Source organism: Lissotriton helveticus, chromosome 1_1 (genome assembly GCF_964261635.1).
Source record: "Lissotriton helveticus chromosome 1_1, aLisHel1.1, whole genome shotgun sequence".
Lineage (NCBI taxonomy): Eukaryota > Metazoa > Chordata > Amphibia > Caudata > Salamandridae > Lissotriton > Lissotriton helveticus.
Window position 1 is genome coordinate 310,984,560 of NC_136057.1, and position 16,623 is coordinate 311,001,182.

At 44.8% G+C, this 16,623-nt stretch overlaps 1 protein-coding gene across 2 annotated transcripts in view; it reads left to right on the forward strand.

Annotated features, from left to right (window-relative positions):
- NUP205 (nucleoporin 205) overlaps positions 1-16,623 on the forward strand; it is a 920,380-nt gene that overhangs the window by 191,847 nt on the left and 711,910 nt on the right. For both annotated transcript variants that reach the window (XM_078671666.1, XM_078671676.1), the window contains exon 10: positions 8,363-8,500. In XM_078671666.1, coding sequence (XP_078527792.1) covers positions 8,363-8,500 — 138 coding nt within the window. The remainder of the gene's footprint in view (positions 1-8,362; positions 8,501-16,623) is intronic.

Below are 16,623 nucleotides of genomic sequence, written 5' to 3' on the forward strand. Positions count from 1 at the left end.
CAGATTAAATCAAATTAATTTTACTTACCTTTGAAACATATGAGATTTGTTCTTTCTTTGTCTAATTTAAGTTAAAAATATACATTATTTTTGTATAAATCACTGTTGGATTTTTGTGTTGCGTTTCTTCCGAACCTTTTGTTTTGGTACTTCTAAATGATTTACACATTGATTAAGCCTGACTACTCTGTGCCACAGCTACGCAAAGCTGGGCAAAGTGTTTTATTAATGAAACCTAACTGGACCTGATAAAGATTGCGTTATTATTAAATGGCGAGGCCTTGCAACCACACAATTTAATAATCCACTTTCCTACAATCTGGATTACCTAAAGGGAAATTGAACAAGAACTGTGTGGCCTTCATTCTACTCTATAGGTTTGCCACCTTTAATATGAACAGTCACGCCAACCTCTTGTATTAGTTAATGGCTTTTTGACCTTGAAATGCTGACTGTTGCAGTAAATGGTGCAGTAGAACATAATGTGAATAATCCATTCTTTTAGGGGTATCGAAGGGGGATACTGGGTTGGCAATGAGTGGAGACAGCGACAGCTTGGATGCAAACAAAGAGCGTATGCATATTATGAATTCTGCACCCTGATTTCCTGTTGTAGGGGACAGGATTGAAATGGGGTTTTGAGGATTTTGGAGTTTGAGAGAACCAGATATCAGCCATCTAGATAATGTTAGAATCCTCCTCTCCTATTGTGACGTGCAGTCCTTTCATAGTCTATTAGTGGTTGACGGATTGTGATATCTCCCCCTTTGTTTTTCTTGTATAGTGAAAATATATAACTGAGTTATAAGAGTGATTAGAGGCCCTTCTATTTTATCAAAGTTACATTCTATTCAAGATTTCCTTTATATGAAGATTTATGAGACACAGGAAAAGGGAGACCAGATGAAGGCTGGGATGGTTGATTGTGTATATTTTAAATGGCAAACTTACAATTTGCAGTTGTTGAGAGAAAGGCTAGACTTGCACGACAGTATCCTAGAGAATTTCATGCGGGCTGCCTGATAGGCAGAAGCCGTTAGTCTGTTTACCCCAGGAGATAATTCACAATGTAGCATAAGCAGGATGTGAGGTGGGCAGAGAGAGATATTCACACTCCCGGGCACCCACAACTGTATCTTGTTGTCGGAAAAGATATTGCCATCTGCCAGCAGAGGCCAAAAAAACACCCTCGGCCATGAACGACATGTTATTCTTGGATGCGCTAAAACTATTGGCTTGATGTTTGAACCACGTACATTGAAGTGGGCCATCTGCTGTAGGGGTCATGTAAGAGTTCATACTCCGGAACATCTGCTTCCTCCACATTCCCTGTGGCACCTTTATGTTACTGCAATTTATTTCTTCCATTGAAGCATTGATCGGTCATTGGTGCTCATTCACCTCCATTTTATGTATTCCATAACTTTTTTTATCTTTACATCAAGGAACTAAGGAGGTTTGCAGAGGGATCTGTTTTGCCTACATAATGTGAACCACCTTTCCTTCCATTAAAAGTTCAGGCTGCAATTACGCTAACTCCATTAAAACCTTCCTATGTTTCCTGTTTCATAATTTCTCTAACTTTATTGCCTAGAGACAATTCAGGATGCATTCACTCACTTGATTTTAAATAATAGAATTTCTCACCATATAACCTCACCACTCTCCATTCCTTATGATAGGTGTTAGGGTTCTGTTCAAATCAAGATGCTTCACAAACCATGGAAAATGAGAGGAACTACAATACCTAATTGACATGTTTCCTTGATCTCTCCAGATCATTGCATTCTGCCAGTTTTTTCTTAATTTGTCTCCGCTGCCCTCAGTTTTCCTTAAACCAAAAACATTCTTCCTGTTTTCAAAGGTGCTGAACTGTCCTGTCCCACAGGTTATTATTGGACCTGTAGGCTTAGAACAGATCTTAGCAGCCATATAGAATGAATGATGTGGATTTGTACAGCGCGAATTGCTGCCCGGAGGCGTCCAAGCGCTAAGAATACCACATATCCGCCAGAAGCATCTGCCGAGGGCAGGGAAGAGTTATTTAATTGGGCAGGCTAAAGAGAAAAGTTTTCAACTGTTTACGAAACGCAGACATATTGCGGTTGGCTCGGAGGTGAGGAGGTAGGGCGTGCCAGGCCCTGGCAGCATTATAGGAAAACGTCCTGCCTCCAGATCTAGACCTGTTTATTCTAGGGGCTATTGCGAGGAAGGTCTGACTGGAACGGAGGCTCCTACTAGGAGTGTAGTGGGTGATTAGGTCACGGGTAATCATGGGGCCAGTGTTCCAAAAGGCCTGGTGTGCGATACACATTGCCTTGAACATAATTCTGTGGCGCACTGGTAGCCAGTGAAGGCTTACCAGTCCGGCCCTCACTGATTGTCTGCGGGGGAGCTCGAGCAGAATGCGAGCTGCGCAGTTCTGCACTATCTGGAGCCTTCTCAGGGTGTATTCTGGGGCGCCGAGGTAGAGCACGTTATTGAAGTCAAGGCGTGACTGTATTAAGCCCTGTATGGCCGCCTGTTTGGCTTCCATGGGGAGGAGGGGAAGGATTTTCTTTAACATCCTCATGATGCCAAAACAGGTGGCTGAGAGTTTTGTGGTTTGAACGTTGAAGGATAGGGAGCTGTCCAACCAAACTCCGAGACTTTTAATGTTGTTTTTCGGAGTAGGAGGGGAGCCCAGACAAGGCGGCCACAGGGAGGCGGGCAGGCTGAGATCTAATGGGCCTAGGAGCATTAGCTCAGTTTTGTCCCCATTCAGCTTTAGGGACGATAGGGACATCCAGGTCTTCACCTCCTCTAGGCACTCTCTAAGCCCGCCTGGCGCAGGCGGGTTGGCTTCCTGCGCCAGTGAGACCACCAGCTGCGTGTCGTCCGCATATGAGATGATCTTAACTCCAAATGGGCGGACGACATCAGCCAGTGGCCTCATGTACAAGTTGAAAAGTGCTGGACTTAGAGAGGAGCCCTGGGGGACTCCGCATTTCAGAGATTTTCTTGTGGATACCGACTCGCCATCAAACACTCTAAAGGATCTGTCCTCTAAGAAGGACTTAAACCATGCCCAGGCTTTGTCCTTGATCCCGGCCCGGGACATACGGTGCAGCAAGGTGTCATGGCTGACCGTATCGAAAGCCGCGCTGAGATCAAGGAGGATCACTGCCACTGATCCTCCTTGATACAGAATTTTCCTGGCTTCCTCTGTGACCATAAGGAGGGCGGTCTCCGTCCCGTGTTTCGGTCTGAAACCCGTTTGGGTGGGATCCAGTATATGGTGGTCTTCCAAGAAGTTTACCAACTGTTGGTTTATGTATTTTTCTAGGAGCTTACTTGCCTCAAGGGAGCAGGGAGATGGGACGATAGTTGGCCAGGTCAGTAGGGTCTAAGTTAGGTTTTTTCAGTAGTGACCTGACCATGGCTTGTTTCCATGCGGTCGGAACAGTGCCAGAGGAGATTGAGGCATTTAACACCTCCCTGATAATGGGCAGAGTAACCTGAGAGGCTGCCATTATTATATCAGGCGGGGCTGGGTCATTAGGGGATCCGCTTTTTACTTTTCGTGCTAAGGATTCGAGGGTGGTGAGATCCAAAGGAAGGAAGTGAGTCAGGGTGGGTGGGGACTGAGCGGTTGGGGAGCCTATGGGATCCAGAGGTGGGACTGCGCGGGTCAAGCTATTGGGGGGGAAACGCTGAGTAGATAAGATTTACCTTCTGATGAAAGAATTCCGCAACACTATTGCAGTGGGTAATGGACTTATCTGCCTGCAAGCTGAGGGAGGGTTTCGTTAATTTTTTAATGATTTGAAAAATTTCCTTGGGTTTTGATTTTGCAAGCAAAATTCTCTTGGAGAAATATGTAGCCTGAGCCGATTTTATTAGGGTTTTATATTCCTTGATGGTTTCTCGGTAGTGGGTTTTGTTGTCTGCTGAGTAGTCAGAGCGCCATCGTCTTTCTGATTGCCTGCAAAGGCGTTTCTTGTCCCTAAGAGCCTCCGTGTACCATGGTGCCGTTTTCTGGGAACGCTTAAGCGTGATACTTTTTTTGGGAAGTATGCCATCTAAGGATTTAGTAATCCAGTTGACATATGCTTGGTAGGCTAGGCAGGGGTCAGGGATGGTAGGAGGTGGATTACTAGCAAGTTTGCTAGACCAGTTGTCAACTGCTAGGCGGGACCAGGCTCGCCTGAATCTCGTGATTGGTACAGATAGTGGGGGTTTAGGCGCAGTCCAGATTATGGGGACCAAGAAGTGGTCCGTCCAAGGTAGGGGGGTGGGTGAAGTTGTTAAAAAATCTGAGCAGTTACTGAAAACAGGGTCCAGCAAATGGCCCTTCACGTGCGTGGAGGTGGTAACACGTTGGGTAAGTTGCAAAGCTGCAAGATCGTCAGCTAAAGTCGAGGCTGTATGGTCTAGAGCGGAATCGAAATGAAGGTTTAAATCGCCTAGTAAAGTAAAATTAGGTGTAGTGCTGAGTCGTTCAGCCATGCTTGAGGGTAGGCTCACGTGAAACTGCTTCAAAGGGCCTGGGGGGCGGTAGATGAGGATGCCAGAAAAGCAACTGTTTGGGGAAAGTTCAATGTTAAAAGCTAGGCTCTCACAGTCCGAGATGGTTTCAGGGGCAGCTCGGCAGCGAAGCTGTTCTTTATAAATGATTGCCAGGCCTCCTCCTCTCCCTTTAAGTCGGTCTTGTCGGGCAATTTGGAAACCTGGAGGGAGGGCTTCTATGACCGCTGGGTCGGCATCATGAGAGAGCCAAGTTTCTGTTAGAAACAGTATATCTGGCGAGTGTTCCTCTATTAAAAGCCTGATTTCGGCCCTGTGTTTCGGAAGAGAGCGGCAGTTTAATAAGAACATACGAAATTCAAGCGGTGGGTCAGTAGTTATTTCCGGTTTCAGGGGATGGTGGCATTTTGGGCAGGCTTGTGGCAAAGTATCAGCTTGATAACTATGTCGACTGCAAATGCTGGACAATGGCCTGAGGCGGTGAAGGGTTTCAGCGCTGTAATATATAGGGTCTACATGCCGAGTAGCAGGGGGGTCGGCCCTAGGCCCGGACTCGGCGCGGACGAGCGCAGACGAGCTTGCCTTATGCGCGCCTTCGGCGCGCAATCGTCGCGCCCGCTGCGCTCGTCCGCTGCGCTTCCGAAATATGCACATTTTTATGAGACTTAAAGGGGGCGTGGCCTCGGAGTGGGCGTGTCCCTCAATTCAGCGTGGGCTAAGGCGGCTGGCAAGAAGCCCAGGGGCTCTCCCTGTCAGCGCTGGAACCGCTGCTGGGATCGCTATCAGGCAGAAGGAGTAAGTCAAGGAGTGCTTAAAATCCTAACACAGTTTTAAAAAAATTAACAGTTTGTGCAAAATAGCGTCGTGCTAGCTCCCGGCTGTGCCTCAGGAGGGTGTGTGTGTAATCTAACGCACTCGTAGATCAGCGCGCATTTAACACAGCTGAAGGGGGCGTGGCCTCGGAGTGGGCGTGTCCCTCAATTCAGCGTGGGCTAAGGCGGCTGGCAAGAAGCCCAGGGGCTCTCCCTGTCAGCGCTGGAACCGCTGCTGGGATCGCTATCAGGCAGAAGGAGTGAGTCAAGGAGTGACCTCAAGTTATTTATTTTCCTCCTCCAAAAGGATAGCATAGTTCTTATCACTACAATTATACAGAACTGTATGCATGTGATAATGAAACGCCTGTTTAGAAATTCTTATAAAAATACACTGAGACCATTATAATAGATGTTGCGGTTTTTATTTGAAATGCAAGATGCATTCGCTGTATGACAAACAAATATGCATCGAGTAATCGGGCGTCTTTTGAGTTTCATCATAAGGTAAGAGGAAGCATTTTTCACACAATATGGGACACTCCAGTCTTTTAACTTGTTGACTGTTGTTTTCTTTTTACCCTTGGGTACATAGTTTTTTTAGTGGCTAAAATACTGGTCACTTTTTGTTATTTGGGAAAAGGAGTGACAAAACACCTGTTAAGCCTAATAATAGTGGCACATATGGTCATGGAAAAAACAAACCTGCATAGCTGTCCCTTATAATCATGGCATTACATGCCTGTTACCAAGCACTGGAGAAGAACACCTTTCACTACCTGGAATACTTGGTATGAGGGCTTCTAGGGTAATCGCACGTTACTGCTCTTCACCTTTAACAATTTGTTGTTTACCGCTTGTGACCAGGGTTCTCCTTGCTTTCAGACTTAAACTGAATATCCCATTTAACTCACCAAATAACCAGGCAGAGCAGTGCAAGGCATATTTAGCGAGGTGGTGTGCTCTAAGTCTGGTCCAGGGAAGACATGGCTTGGCAGTTCAGGCTGGACTGTTCCCATGAGGCACAGGGTCAAGACTGATTTGCATATGACCATGTCTGAACTGGGGTGACGTGGTGAGCAAAATAACAATGGATTAAACCCAGATCTGTGATAAAGCTCTAAATAGGAATGTCTGTCAGTGCTGAAGCTGATGTGGACTCAAAAGGTTAAACTTTCCTTTGGTTATATGTTCATGACTAAATTCACAATACTTTCCTATGGTGCTTGCAAAGTTGAGCTCCAGGCCATGGCCCAGCATTCCACTGTGACTGTGCTTTAGTTCTATTTTTAATAGAAACAACTTAGTGGTTACATGGAGCAATTGTGGTTGGGTACAGAAAGTCTTCCTCCATGTGTTATACTTAGCTTGTTGGTGTCATACCTCATAAAGGCCTATCTAGTGCAATCAGGTTCTTGAAATGGATCACTGAAGTCTTCTTGGCCTCTCACACTGTTCGCCACCCTCATTGATGCACAAAGGTACAAGGAGGTGGTAAAGAAAGGCTGATAAAAGGTCACTCTTAACACATGGTGAAGGTCTAAAGGTGATCCTTGTGCCCAGACACCAGGATTCCCTTTTTAAGACTGTATACAAGTAGAAGCATTATAGCTGTGTAATCACTGAAGTATTTAAGATATTCAAGTGCCATGGCTGGTGAGAAATACGAAGGCTACCATCTCAAAAACCATTTGCCACAATCAACTTTTTCCTATGCCAGCTGTTGATCTCCGGTACAGGACAAGGTCGAGAGGGAATGGGTGAGAACAAAGTAGTCAATAGCTCATTAGCTTCAACTTTAAAACTTCGTATGGCCACAGATGTTGATACATTTTGAAGTGTTCAGTGTGGCATTGCCTTACTGTGACCTGACGATGATCAGTATGTCCGCGTTGTGGTAAAAAGGAGCCCTTCCTGAGACTACTCACTACCTCCCACAGAATACTGTGGTGAAAATTATGTTTTTCTGTATCACAAGTAGATTTCCGAAGCTTCTTATGCCTTGAACATATCAAGATAGTTTATCAAATTCCACACTTCTCATATTATTTAATAGTATATTAATAAACTCTGAGCGGATCTACCTTCATCAAAATATTTTGTATTCAGATCACAGAAGTATTTGTGAAAATAGAGTGTGTGACTACAAATAGCTCCACGTGGATGCATCAGTAAATGGTTCTACAGTTTGGGGACTAGAATATATTTGCGTATTCCACATGCCAGAGTACAGTCTGTTGTTGACGAAATAAAAGTTGATAGGTCCATGGTGCATACAAGGAGAAATGGCCTCTATGTCTTACTCGTTTGGCATAGAGAGCAATATGATGGTCAACTGTTCCACAAACTTTGCTGTTGAAGTTGGATTTGTGGCAAATGTATTTATAGGGGTTAATGAGCAGTGAAGTGTCCTTGACTGTTGATCGTGTTGGTCCTTTCAAATAGTTGGCGGATTTCATTGACTCCAGTTGTTCTTTCTATTTGTTCGTAATGACCTGTGCCTGGGGTGTATGGTCGTTTTCCTCGCATACAAGTTTTGTCCATTTTAGAACGAAGTAACAGTGAGGCTCTGTTTATTCTTTAACCCCGTAGAAAAATATGCAACGGTATTTTCTGGATTTTAACCTATGTTCTTCATGATCAGTATTTTTGATTTTTGGCTATTTCTTTAGTTTGAACTACTCTGTTTTTGATTTTTATACTTGATTTAGTTTATTTTTTTGTGCAGTGAAGCTGTAACATTGTGTCAGTCTGAAACCCTACTTTTGTGATAATGGAGCTGGTAGTTTGGATGCCACACCTGATCTAAAACGAATCCATTCAATATGGTGCACATAACTGACCCGCAATTTATTAATCTGACACATCGACCTCCAATTTGTTGCATTTTGCATCGCAGTAAACAATTATATATTATAACATTTTAAAATTAATTGCTTCTAAATGTGAAATGTACCCTTAACAGTATAACATTGTTCTTTTAGCTGTAACTTGTTTTTCTGTAGCCCATCTGTTGAAACCTGTTCATTCACCACCTCTCGTAGGTTGCGGAGCTGTACCGGAAGGATCCATTTAACCTGGAACTGGGCCTTGAGTACTGGTGCCCCACAGAGCCTTTGCAAAGTGCCAGCCTCATGGGCTCCTACATTGGAGTATCACATCAACGACCACCTCAGCGCCAGGTGTGGTGTTCTAGTGTATGGTCTTTGATTGAATGCATTAATGTTAAGCAGTCAGGCACGTCTCACATAAAGCCCAACAATTTGACTTGATAAAAGTTTAGTTTATCCACAGAAATATTTGTGATCTGCTGCCAAACTGAAAGTTAAATAAGCAGAAAGTTGTGTACCTAATAGAGCACATTGGAAATATGTGCTGCTGTAAAGCATCATTTACTGTCTGGACATTTCTATAGGTAGGGATTCCAATGTTCTTTACAGCAGTTTACAAAATTAGCAATTTGATATTGTGCACAAGTCTGTTTTTTTTACTCTCAAGAAGGCTTTTCATATACACGTCACGATTTTACCAAATAGCATGTAGAGGAACGCATTTGTTGCCATGAAAGGTTTCATTTTTTAGCCTCAAAACAGTTTTTTGTATATTCCTTAGGGGCTGCAAAATGCCTTTTCAGCCTAATATAGTTGGCCCTTGGATCAGCATAAAATGGCAGCCAGGCAGCTCACAGTCAAAATATGTCTTCAAAAAGAAGTCATGTGCAGGCAAAACTGCATGTGGAAATAAACTGCATTATTCACTTAAAATAGTATACAAGCATTGGTGTTCTGTAGCACATAATGGTTATTAATTCAGTGTCACTGTAGTATGCCTGTTTATGCCGGTATGTTTCCTCATCTGGCATATTTTGTTATTGTTTTAGTCGAGTTTTATGAACCTTCTAAAGATTTTTAAATGTCATCTAGCCGTATTGAAAGCCACTTAACAGGTTGCAAAATATTCCGTGCTTAAAGCAGAAAATGTTCCCTCGTCAACTTTTAAAATGGATTCCCATAGAATGAAGCTAGCCTATATTCCATATGACCTGCTTAGTTCACAAATGCCTCCATGCTGAACCAACTATATACTTGATAAAGAAACACAATACGTTTGGTGGATCTAGCAGCCTTGAAACTCTGATCCTCTTTCAAGATCCATTTCACCCGCAAATAGTCTTCCTTTGGCTGCACTCAGTAGATGTGGAATTTGCGTGATTCTTCTTTGCATTGCTGTCAATTTCTTTTTCCAAAATAGAACTGAAAATGTTCCTAGCTAGCGTTTCTCTACCTTCAAGCTGATGTAATCCTGCACAACTTGTGAATATTTCTCTTCTCATCTGTCCCTATTAATAGTTAGGGCATTATGACTGTGCTACTTAATACCTTTTGTTATTTGTTTTGTCTCTCATATGCGTTTATATGTCTTAAAGTGTTTTACCTCAAATTGCTCTACTATTCTCTCTACCCTTTGTAAAGTGTTCAGATTGTAATTTCGGCCTTGTACATGTTGCACACTACAAATAACAAAATGATATATTTCTTAAAAAATTAAACAAGTGCCAAAGGAGTACAGCTATTTGAGAACTGTATCAGTCAGTTAAGAACGTTTGGCATTAGAAAACAACAGGTATACGTATTGTAGGAAAGTGCCCCTTTGTGACATGGTCACACCCCTTTTTGCCTGGTATCTGATGAAATTTTGACAGAAGTGCACTGGGTTCCTGCTATCCAGGTCCCCAATACCAGATCTCTTTACCTAAAACTGTAAAATTGTTTCCCCAACTGGCAATACCTTTATCACCCCTTTGTATGTCCCTAGTAAGTGGTACCCCTGGTAACTAGGGCAAGGTGGCTAAAGAGGGTTCCTAAGGGATGTAGCATGTATTGTCTCACCCTAAGGGACCCCTCAGCCGCAACATGCAAAATGCCATTGCAGGCTGTGGGACATGGTGCAGAGAAAAGTGAATAAACATGGCGCACCTCCTTTGTGCCATGCCTACGGACACTGCATGCAGCATAGGTAAGCCACCTCTACAGCAGGCAGTACAGCCCTAAGGCAGGGTGCACTATACTATAAGTGTGGACATAGCTGCATGAGCAGTTATGCTCCTGTGTAATCTAAGTCAATTCTTCGATATTGCAAGCAAACTGGGAAGATATTTAAGTACATGTGCCTGTACACTGGTGAAAACAAGTTCCCCAGCGACACGGTGGCTTAACTGAAACTAGAGATGTTCTGAATCAAACATTTCATATTAATAAGCCCACACTGATTCCAATGGTTGATGTATTAATAGATACACCCAAAGGGCAACTTGGAGGTGCCCCCTAAAAACCTAACAACTTCTAGTGTGCTGACGCTCTGTTGTAGACCAGCCAGCCACCAGACAGATCTCTGAGCCCTTTTGCAGGTGAGAGCCCGCTGTATCCGAGGGCAGAAACAGTGCCTGCTTCAGCCGGATGTGATGACACCACCTCCAAGCAGGATGGCTAAGTGATACGCATATCAAGGCAGGAGTTCTCATAGGCTTCTGCCGCCTTTGATGTGTGACCCAAGGCTTCCCTAGACAGGGGAAATAGCCCATACCCTGTGCCTATTTGCCACCAGGACAGGTGGGAACATTAGCTAGTTAGGAGCCCCCCCCCCCTCACTCTAGATCACCCAGAAGGTGGCCTACCTAATGTGGACACGACTTTTAGAATTCCACCGTCTTAGTTTTGTTGGGATTAAGCTCTCTGGGTTATGCTCACTTCCCACAGGAAGTGGTCATTTAGAGGATTTAGACACCCTAAACCTAATGGCTACTGCCTGTCTCCCTGTAATGCCCCTAAATGGAGTATTTAGGTGGCACCCCTAACACCAGGAACTTGGATTCAATGGTTCAACAAGAAGAGGACAGAGAGAGCTGCAAGAAAGAGCAAGAACGGAAGACTGCTGTGGACTTCTGGGACCAATCCCTGGCTGCCACACTTAAGTCTCGACAGTTGCAACCCAGCGACTTATCCTGCGGCAGAGCTCCTGTCAAGATCACTGGTGGGCTGCCAGTACTTCGCAAATTGCCAGCAACCCTCCCTTGGAGTAAAGGAGCTTGCTTCTCCCCCGCAGTCCCCAGGCACCAAAATGCAAATTCCGGTCCACCGAGTTTCTGCTCCTCGGCCAGCCCGATGCAGTAGCCCCCAGGAGGAGGACCCCGTGCTCCGGAAGGTCAGATCTGTCCCCCCATCTGACATGCAGCAAGCCAAAACTGTGGGAGTCCAGTCCGGGTCATTGGAGTCCTGAGACAAAGCAGCGGATGAGGGGCGTCAGCACCGCAGATACCCAATTCCAGAGTGACCATCTGTCCTGATTTTTCACTCTCGACGAGCGAGACCGACCAACGCAAGGCTTTAGGATGCACAGAGCCAAGCTGACCTTTCTCCTCTGCACCAGAGCACCCCAGACTGGGTTCCGATGAACCGGCTGTGCCCCTGTGTCACCAAGACCCTTGTGACCCGAGCCCCCCGTTAGGAGTTCCCAGACTTGTCCGCAAGTCCTCCATTGCTGCCTGTTCTCAGGTGGCACCCCTTCTACTGACCAGTGTAGCGCCGACAACTGCCAACTCATCCAGCACCTCTGCACCTGGACGCCCCAGGGCAGGCAACGAGTAACTGCTGGTGTCCTTTGGACGTTGGCCCCCTACGACCCTAAGTCCCGAAAGAGACCCCCAGAAATAATTTGCATATAACTTTACAACATATGCCTTTTCCCCCATAGGAAAGCATTGCTGTGTAAAGACGCATTGAATTGAACTTTTTACTTACCTGTAAAAATTCATAAATGCAAAAGTGCTTACTAGGGAACAAAGATCTATGTATCAAAATGTATACAAAGATGTGACTTATTTTTCTAAATTGGTCTCGGATTTATTCTTGAGTGTTTATTCTTGAGTGTCTCATTTATTGCCTCTGAGAGTACAACAAATGCTTAGCACTACCCTCTGATATGCCTAACTGTTCGCCCACACTACCACAAAAGAGAGCATTTGGTTTATCATGTGTGCCTCTGTGTACGAAATGGGATTTGCCTGGACTCTTTACACAGTGTACCTTGTTTAAGTCCACTATACATAGAGCCAGCTTCCTACATTGGTGGTTCAGCGGTGGGATACAAGACTTCGTATTTTCTGATACCACTTGGTTAACCGGGTACTCCAGAAAGTAAATCCACAATTGACATTACTTAAAATTTAATTTTTGAAGTTTTGTTGCTTATTCCGAATCTGTAAATTTGAACTGTTAGGGCTTTGGTTTGGTTAAGACCTCCAGTCCCATTTTATTAGAATATTTTTTTTAAGTATCCTAGACAGAAAGGCCTTCAGAAATATAGTCTGCTAGATTTTTTCCTAACCTTCTAAAACATAACATAGCTTGTATTTGTAAAGCGCACGTTCACTCAGAGGTATCTTGGCGCTCAATAACAGATGTTTCTTGTTACCCAACTCAATGGTACTCACTTGACCTCAGATGGATGAAAGGCTGAGAGGACCCGCCTGGATTTGAACCTGTGACCATGAGGTCGAAGACAGGACCCTGCAGTGGAGGCATTCGTCCACTGAGCCACCAGACCCGGCAAAAAGGTCCCAACTGATGTAATACCATGTCTGAGCTGAGGGTACTAGCCAGATGCTCAACCTGGTTCCCTACAAGAATTTTAAGTTGGCCTAACGTAGACCTCTACAAAGCATGGAACCTTGCCATGGGGTCTAAACCTAATGAAGCTCATTTACAGACCCTGCTTGCTTAGAATGATAGAGCCTTGGCAATGGAAGAAAGCCCTGAAAATGCAGGGAATGGAGATGTTAGCGAGGATGATGAGTCCTCAACCACTCCCCACTCCAGCACCGCCTTGAATGGTAATACTTCTGGTAGTACCCTATGTAGGAAACAGGCTCTATATATACTACACCAAAATGAGGTACAGTGTGCATAGAGACCAAGTGACTGCAGAGATAGGCAGAGGTTAAAGTTAGATAGAAGCTTACTCTCTAATTGTGGTAGAGTGGTCTAGCAGTAAGGCAGTATCAGAGGACAGTGTTAAGCATTTGATGTACACACTCAGTCAGCAAATGAATTCACACACTCAATAACGGAACTCTAGGCCAATTGTATTTGTATAGATATATATACTGTTGTTTTATCTTTAGAACCAAGCAAGCCTGGCACAGGTAAGCATTAAATAATTTTCAGTGATAAGTTACTGGATATAGAACAGTTTGAAAATGCAATAGAATTTGTACTTTGTTTGATTAACAGGGGATGGAGTAGGGTGCACCACTTAGCAAATGCAGTACATTGAAATGAATAGGCTTTACAGGTAAGTTACGTTTTTACGTTACTTTTCTAACTCCGTGCTGGATACCTAGATTCGGCACTGGGACATTTCCTGTAAACAGGTAAGTAATTATGTTTTGGTTATTCGCATGATTTTTAAAGAAGGTTTTCAGATTTCAGAACTCCACACAGTCGTTTTTTGGAAGAAAAAAAGTGCATTGAAATGAATAGGCTTTTTCAGTAAATTACAGGTAAGTTATTTTGTATGTTACTTTTCTTAATTAGTGCTGGATACCTGGATTCAGCACTGGGACATTTCCTGTAAACAGGTAAGTAAAAAGGTTTTGGTTATTTGTGCGATTTTTAAGGAATATTTTTAGATTTCAAAACTCCACACTTAGAAACTTTTTGGAAGAAAATTGTCAATGTTATCCTATGGAGGAAAACAAGTTAATGGTTTACAGGTAAGTAATCGACTGTGGGAGTTAAGGTTCTGGGGTTAGACTCGGAGGTCCCCCAGGGTCAGTGATGCACCCTCAGCTGCTCTAGTGCGGCCGGGTGCTGAGTGTTGAGGCCCAATGATATCCAATGGGGGATAAGGGGCCTCTGGTTGGTGGCTGCTGGCACGCAGGCCTCTGGGTTTTGGGAGCACAGCTCCTAGGGTTAAGGTCAGGGCAACTGGGGAAACAAAGTAGCACAAAAGGTGCACGCTCAGTGGCACTGGGGCGGCCGGGTGCAGGGTTTTGTTTCGACATCGGGCTCCCTGTTGTTTTCTATGGAGAACCTCTGGCAAAATCTCTGCAGGCAGGTAGACAAAGGACTTCTGGGTGCTTGGAGAGGTAAGTTGGGAAGTTAAGGGTTGGTTAGGCACCATCGGTTTGGGCACACAAGGCCGTGGGGCGTCTGGTGCAGGGGTGCCTTTTGGGGTTGGATCTTCTTACCAGCTAGTGGTTGCGGTTAGGGGGGGCCTTCTTAATTTAGGCTGCAGGTGTCGGCTGGAGGCTTGAGGCATGTCAGGGGTCGCCGGATCTTGGGTCCGGATCGCCGTGGTGACCTCCTCGTGGTGTTTTTCCACTCGAGCTCGTGCCGGGTTCGGCGAGTGCAGAGTGGGCTGGATTGGCAGTCTCTGGCTGGTGCCAGAAGTTGCAGTTTGAAAAAACCTGGTGTTCACGGGAGATGCAGTCTTTAGAAGTGAAGGCAGGCATGTCCTCTGGGTTCCTTGGGGTTGCTTGCTGCAGGACACACCTCTATTTCGCAGGAGCGGGTTCGAGGGGGGACACAGGCCAGTATGGAATGGGCCAAGTCAGTGGGCTTTGTCCTCTTGTTAGCGCTGCACGAATCTTCAGTCCTTCTTCTTATCTTCTTTCTTGTCTGGATATGAGGAAGCAAGGTTCAGGCTGCCCCTAAATACTAGATTTAGGGGTGTTACAGGTAGGTAAAGGGCAGGGACCAATGGGTCCCTTCCCTGGGGTGGGTACATACCCTCTTCTGCCACTCTCCAGTGGCAGAAGGCTATCCCTGTTTGGCTGGGTCCCCAATCCTCAAGATGGCGGGGACTCTAGGTTGTGCTTCACCTCGCCTCCCTCACCTGAGGGGTGCAGTTGGCAGAGGTGGGCACACCCCTCTTCCTCACTTGTGTTTCCCGCCGGCTCTCCCGCCAAAGTGGGGGGTAGAACCAGTGGGAACCAATTGCTGATAGCAGCAAATGGTCTGGAGAGACCCACAAATTCGGCATGCCTTTGAAGCTTCTCCTTCGGGAACCATGCCCATCCTGGGGGAGAAGCTTGGCACCTCGTCCCAGGATGTGCAGTGTTTCAGGCCCCTGAGAGCAGCAAGCTCTCGACCCAGGGTCCAGAACCATGTCTGTTGGTGGCAGCCTAAGCACCCACTCAGTCAGGTCACTAGGAGTTGGTCGAGTTTTAGGGGGCATCTCTAAGGTGCCCTCTGTTGTGATTTTACATTAAATCCCACACTGGCATCGGTGTGGGTTTAATGTGCTGGGAAGATTCATACCAAACTTCCCAGTCTTCAGTGTAGCCATTATGGTGTTGTGGAGTTCGTGATGACTAACTTCCAGCACCATATACTCTTAATGGCAGCACTGCACTTACAGTGCCCAGGAATGGACTTGGGCACTATAGGGGCACATGCATCTGTACCCTCACCACTGGCATAGGGCACCCAGCTAGAGGGGTGACTGATGTATGCCAGTCTAATACATCCATTAGGGCAACCCAATATTCCCCAAGGAGCTGGGTATCATCAATAACATAACATAATTGCTCCTTGAGGACTCATTTGACTATCAATTGTTGCTTACAATGTCACAGCAGTGAACACAATTTCACAGAACTCGCAAGGTTTATATCAAAAAACTTATTTATGCGATAGAATAAATCAGTTATCACAATCAGATCATTTTCAAATGAACATAGAACAGTATTCATAAATCAGCATCATGCGTGGCAACAAAATAACCACTATTTAACTTTCTTCTCATGTGTACAGTGGCTTCAGACTCCTTTTGTTAACATATGGACCATGTTTAGCATCAGCCATATATAATATTAAATAATTCGGTTTTCATTTCATTCACAAAACAGCCATTGTAAACCATATATACAAAAGTAGTGTCGTTGCTTCCACGTTTTGGTCTCGCATCTGGTTACTCAAATCCACAAGACCATCCTCAGGACAACTGTTGCACCATGAATCTAATAATAGAATATATACAATATTTACAACTAAATGGACGCTTGTGAGTTCCAAATATGTATCGTCTGCTTATAACCGAAGCCAGCAAACCAAGCTACCTTTGTGCAAAATACCACAAGTAAAGTACTCCACATCTCAAGTGACCTCTTATCCACATCTAGTGTATAGCTTAACGACAAAATAATCCAATCATTGGAAAACCTCCACCAGTTCATTTCACCAATGCCTAAGAAATAGGACAGTTAAAAGTTATCAACATATTGCCAAATTTTTACTCATTCATA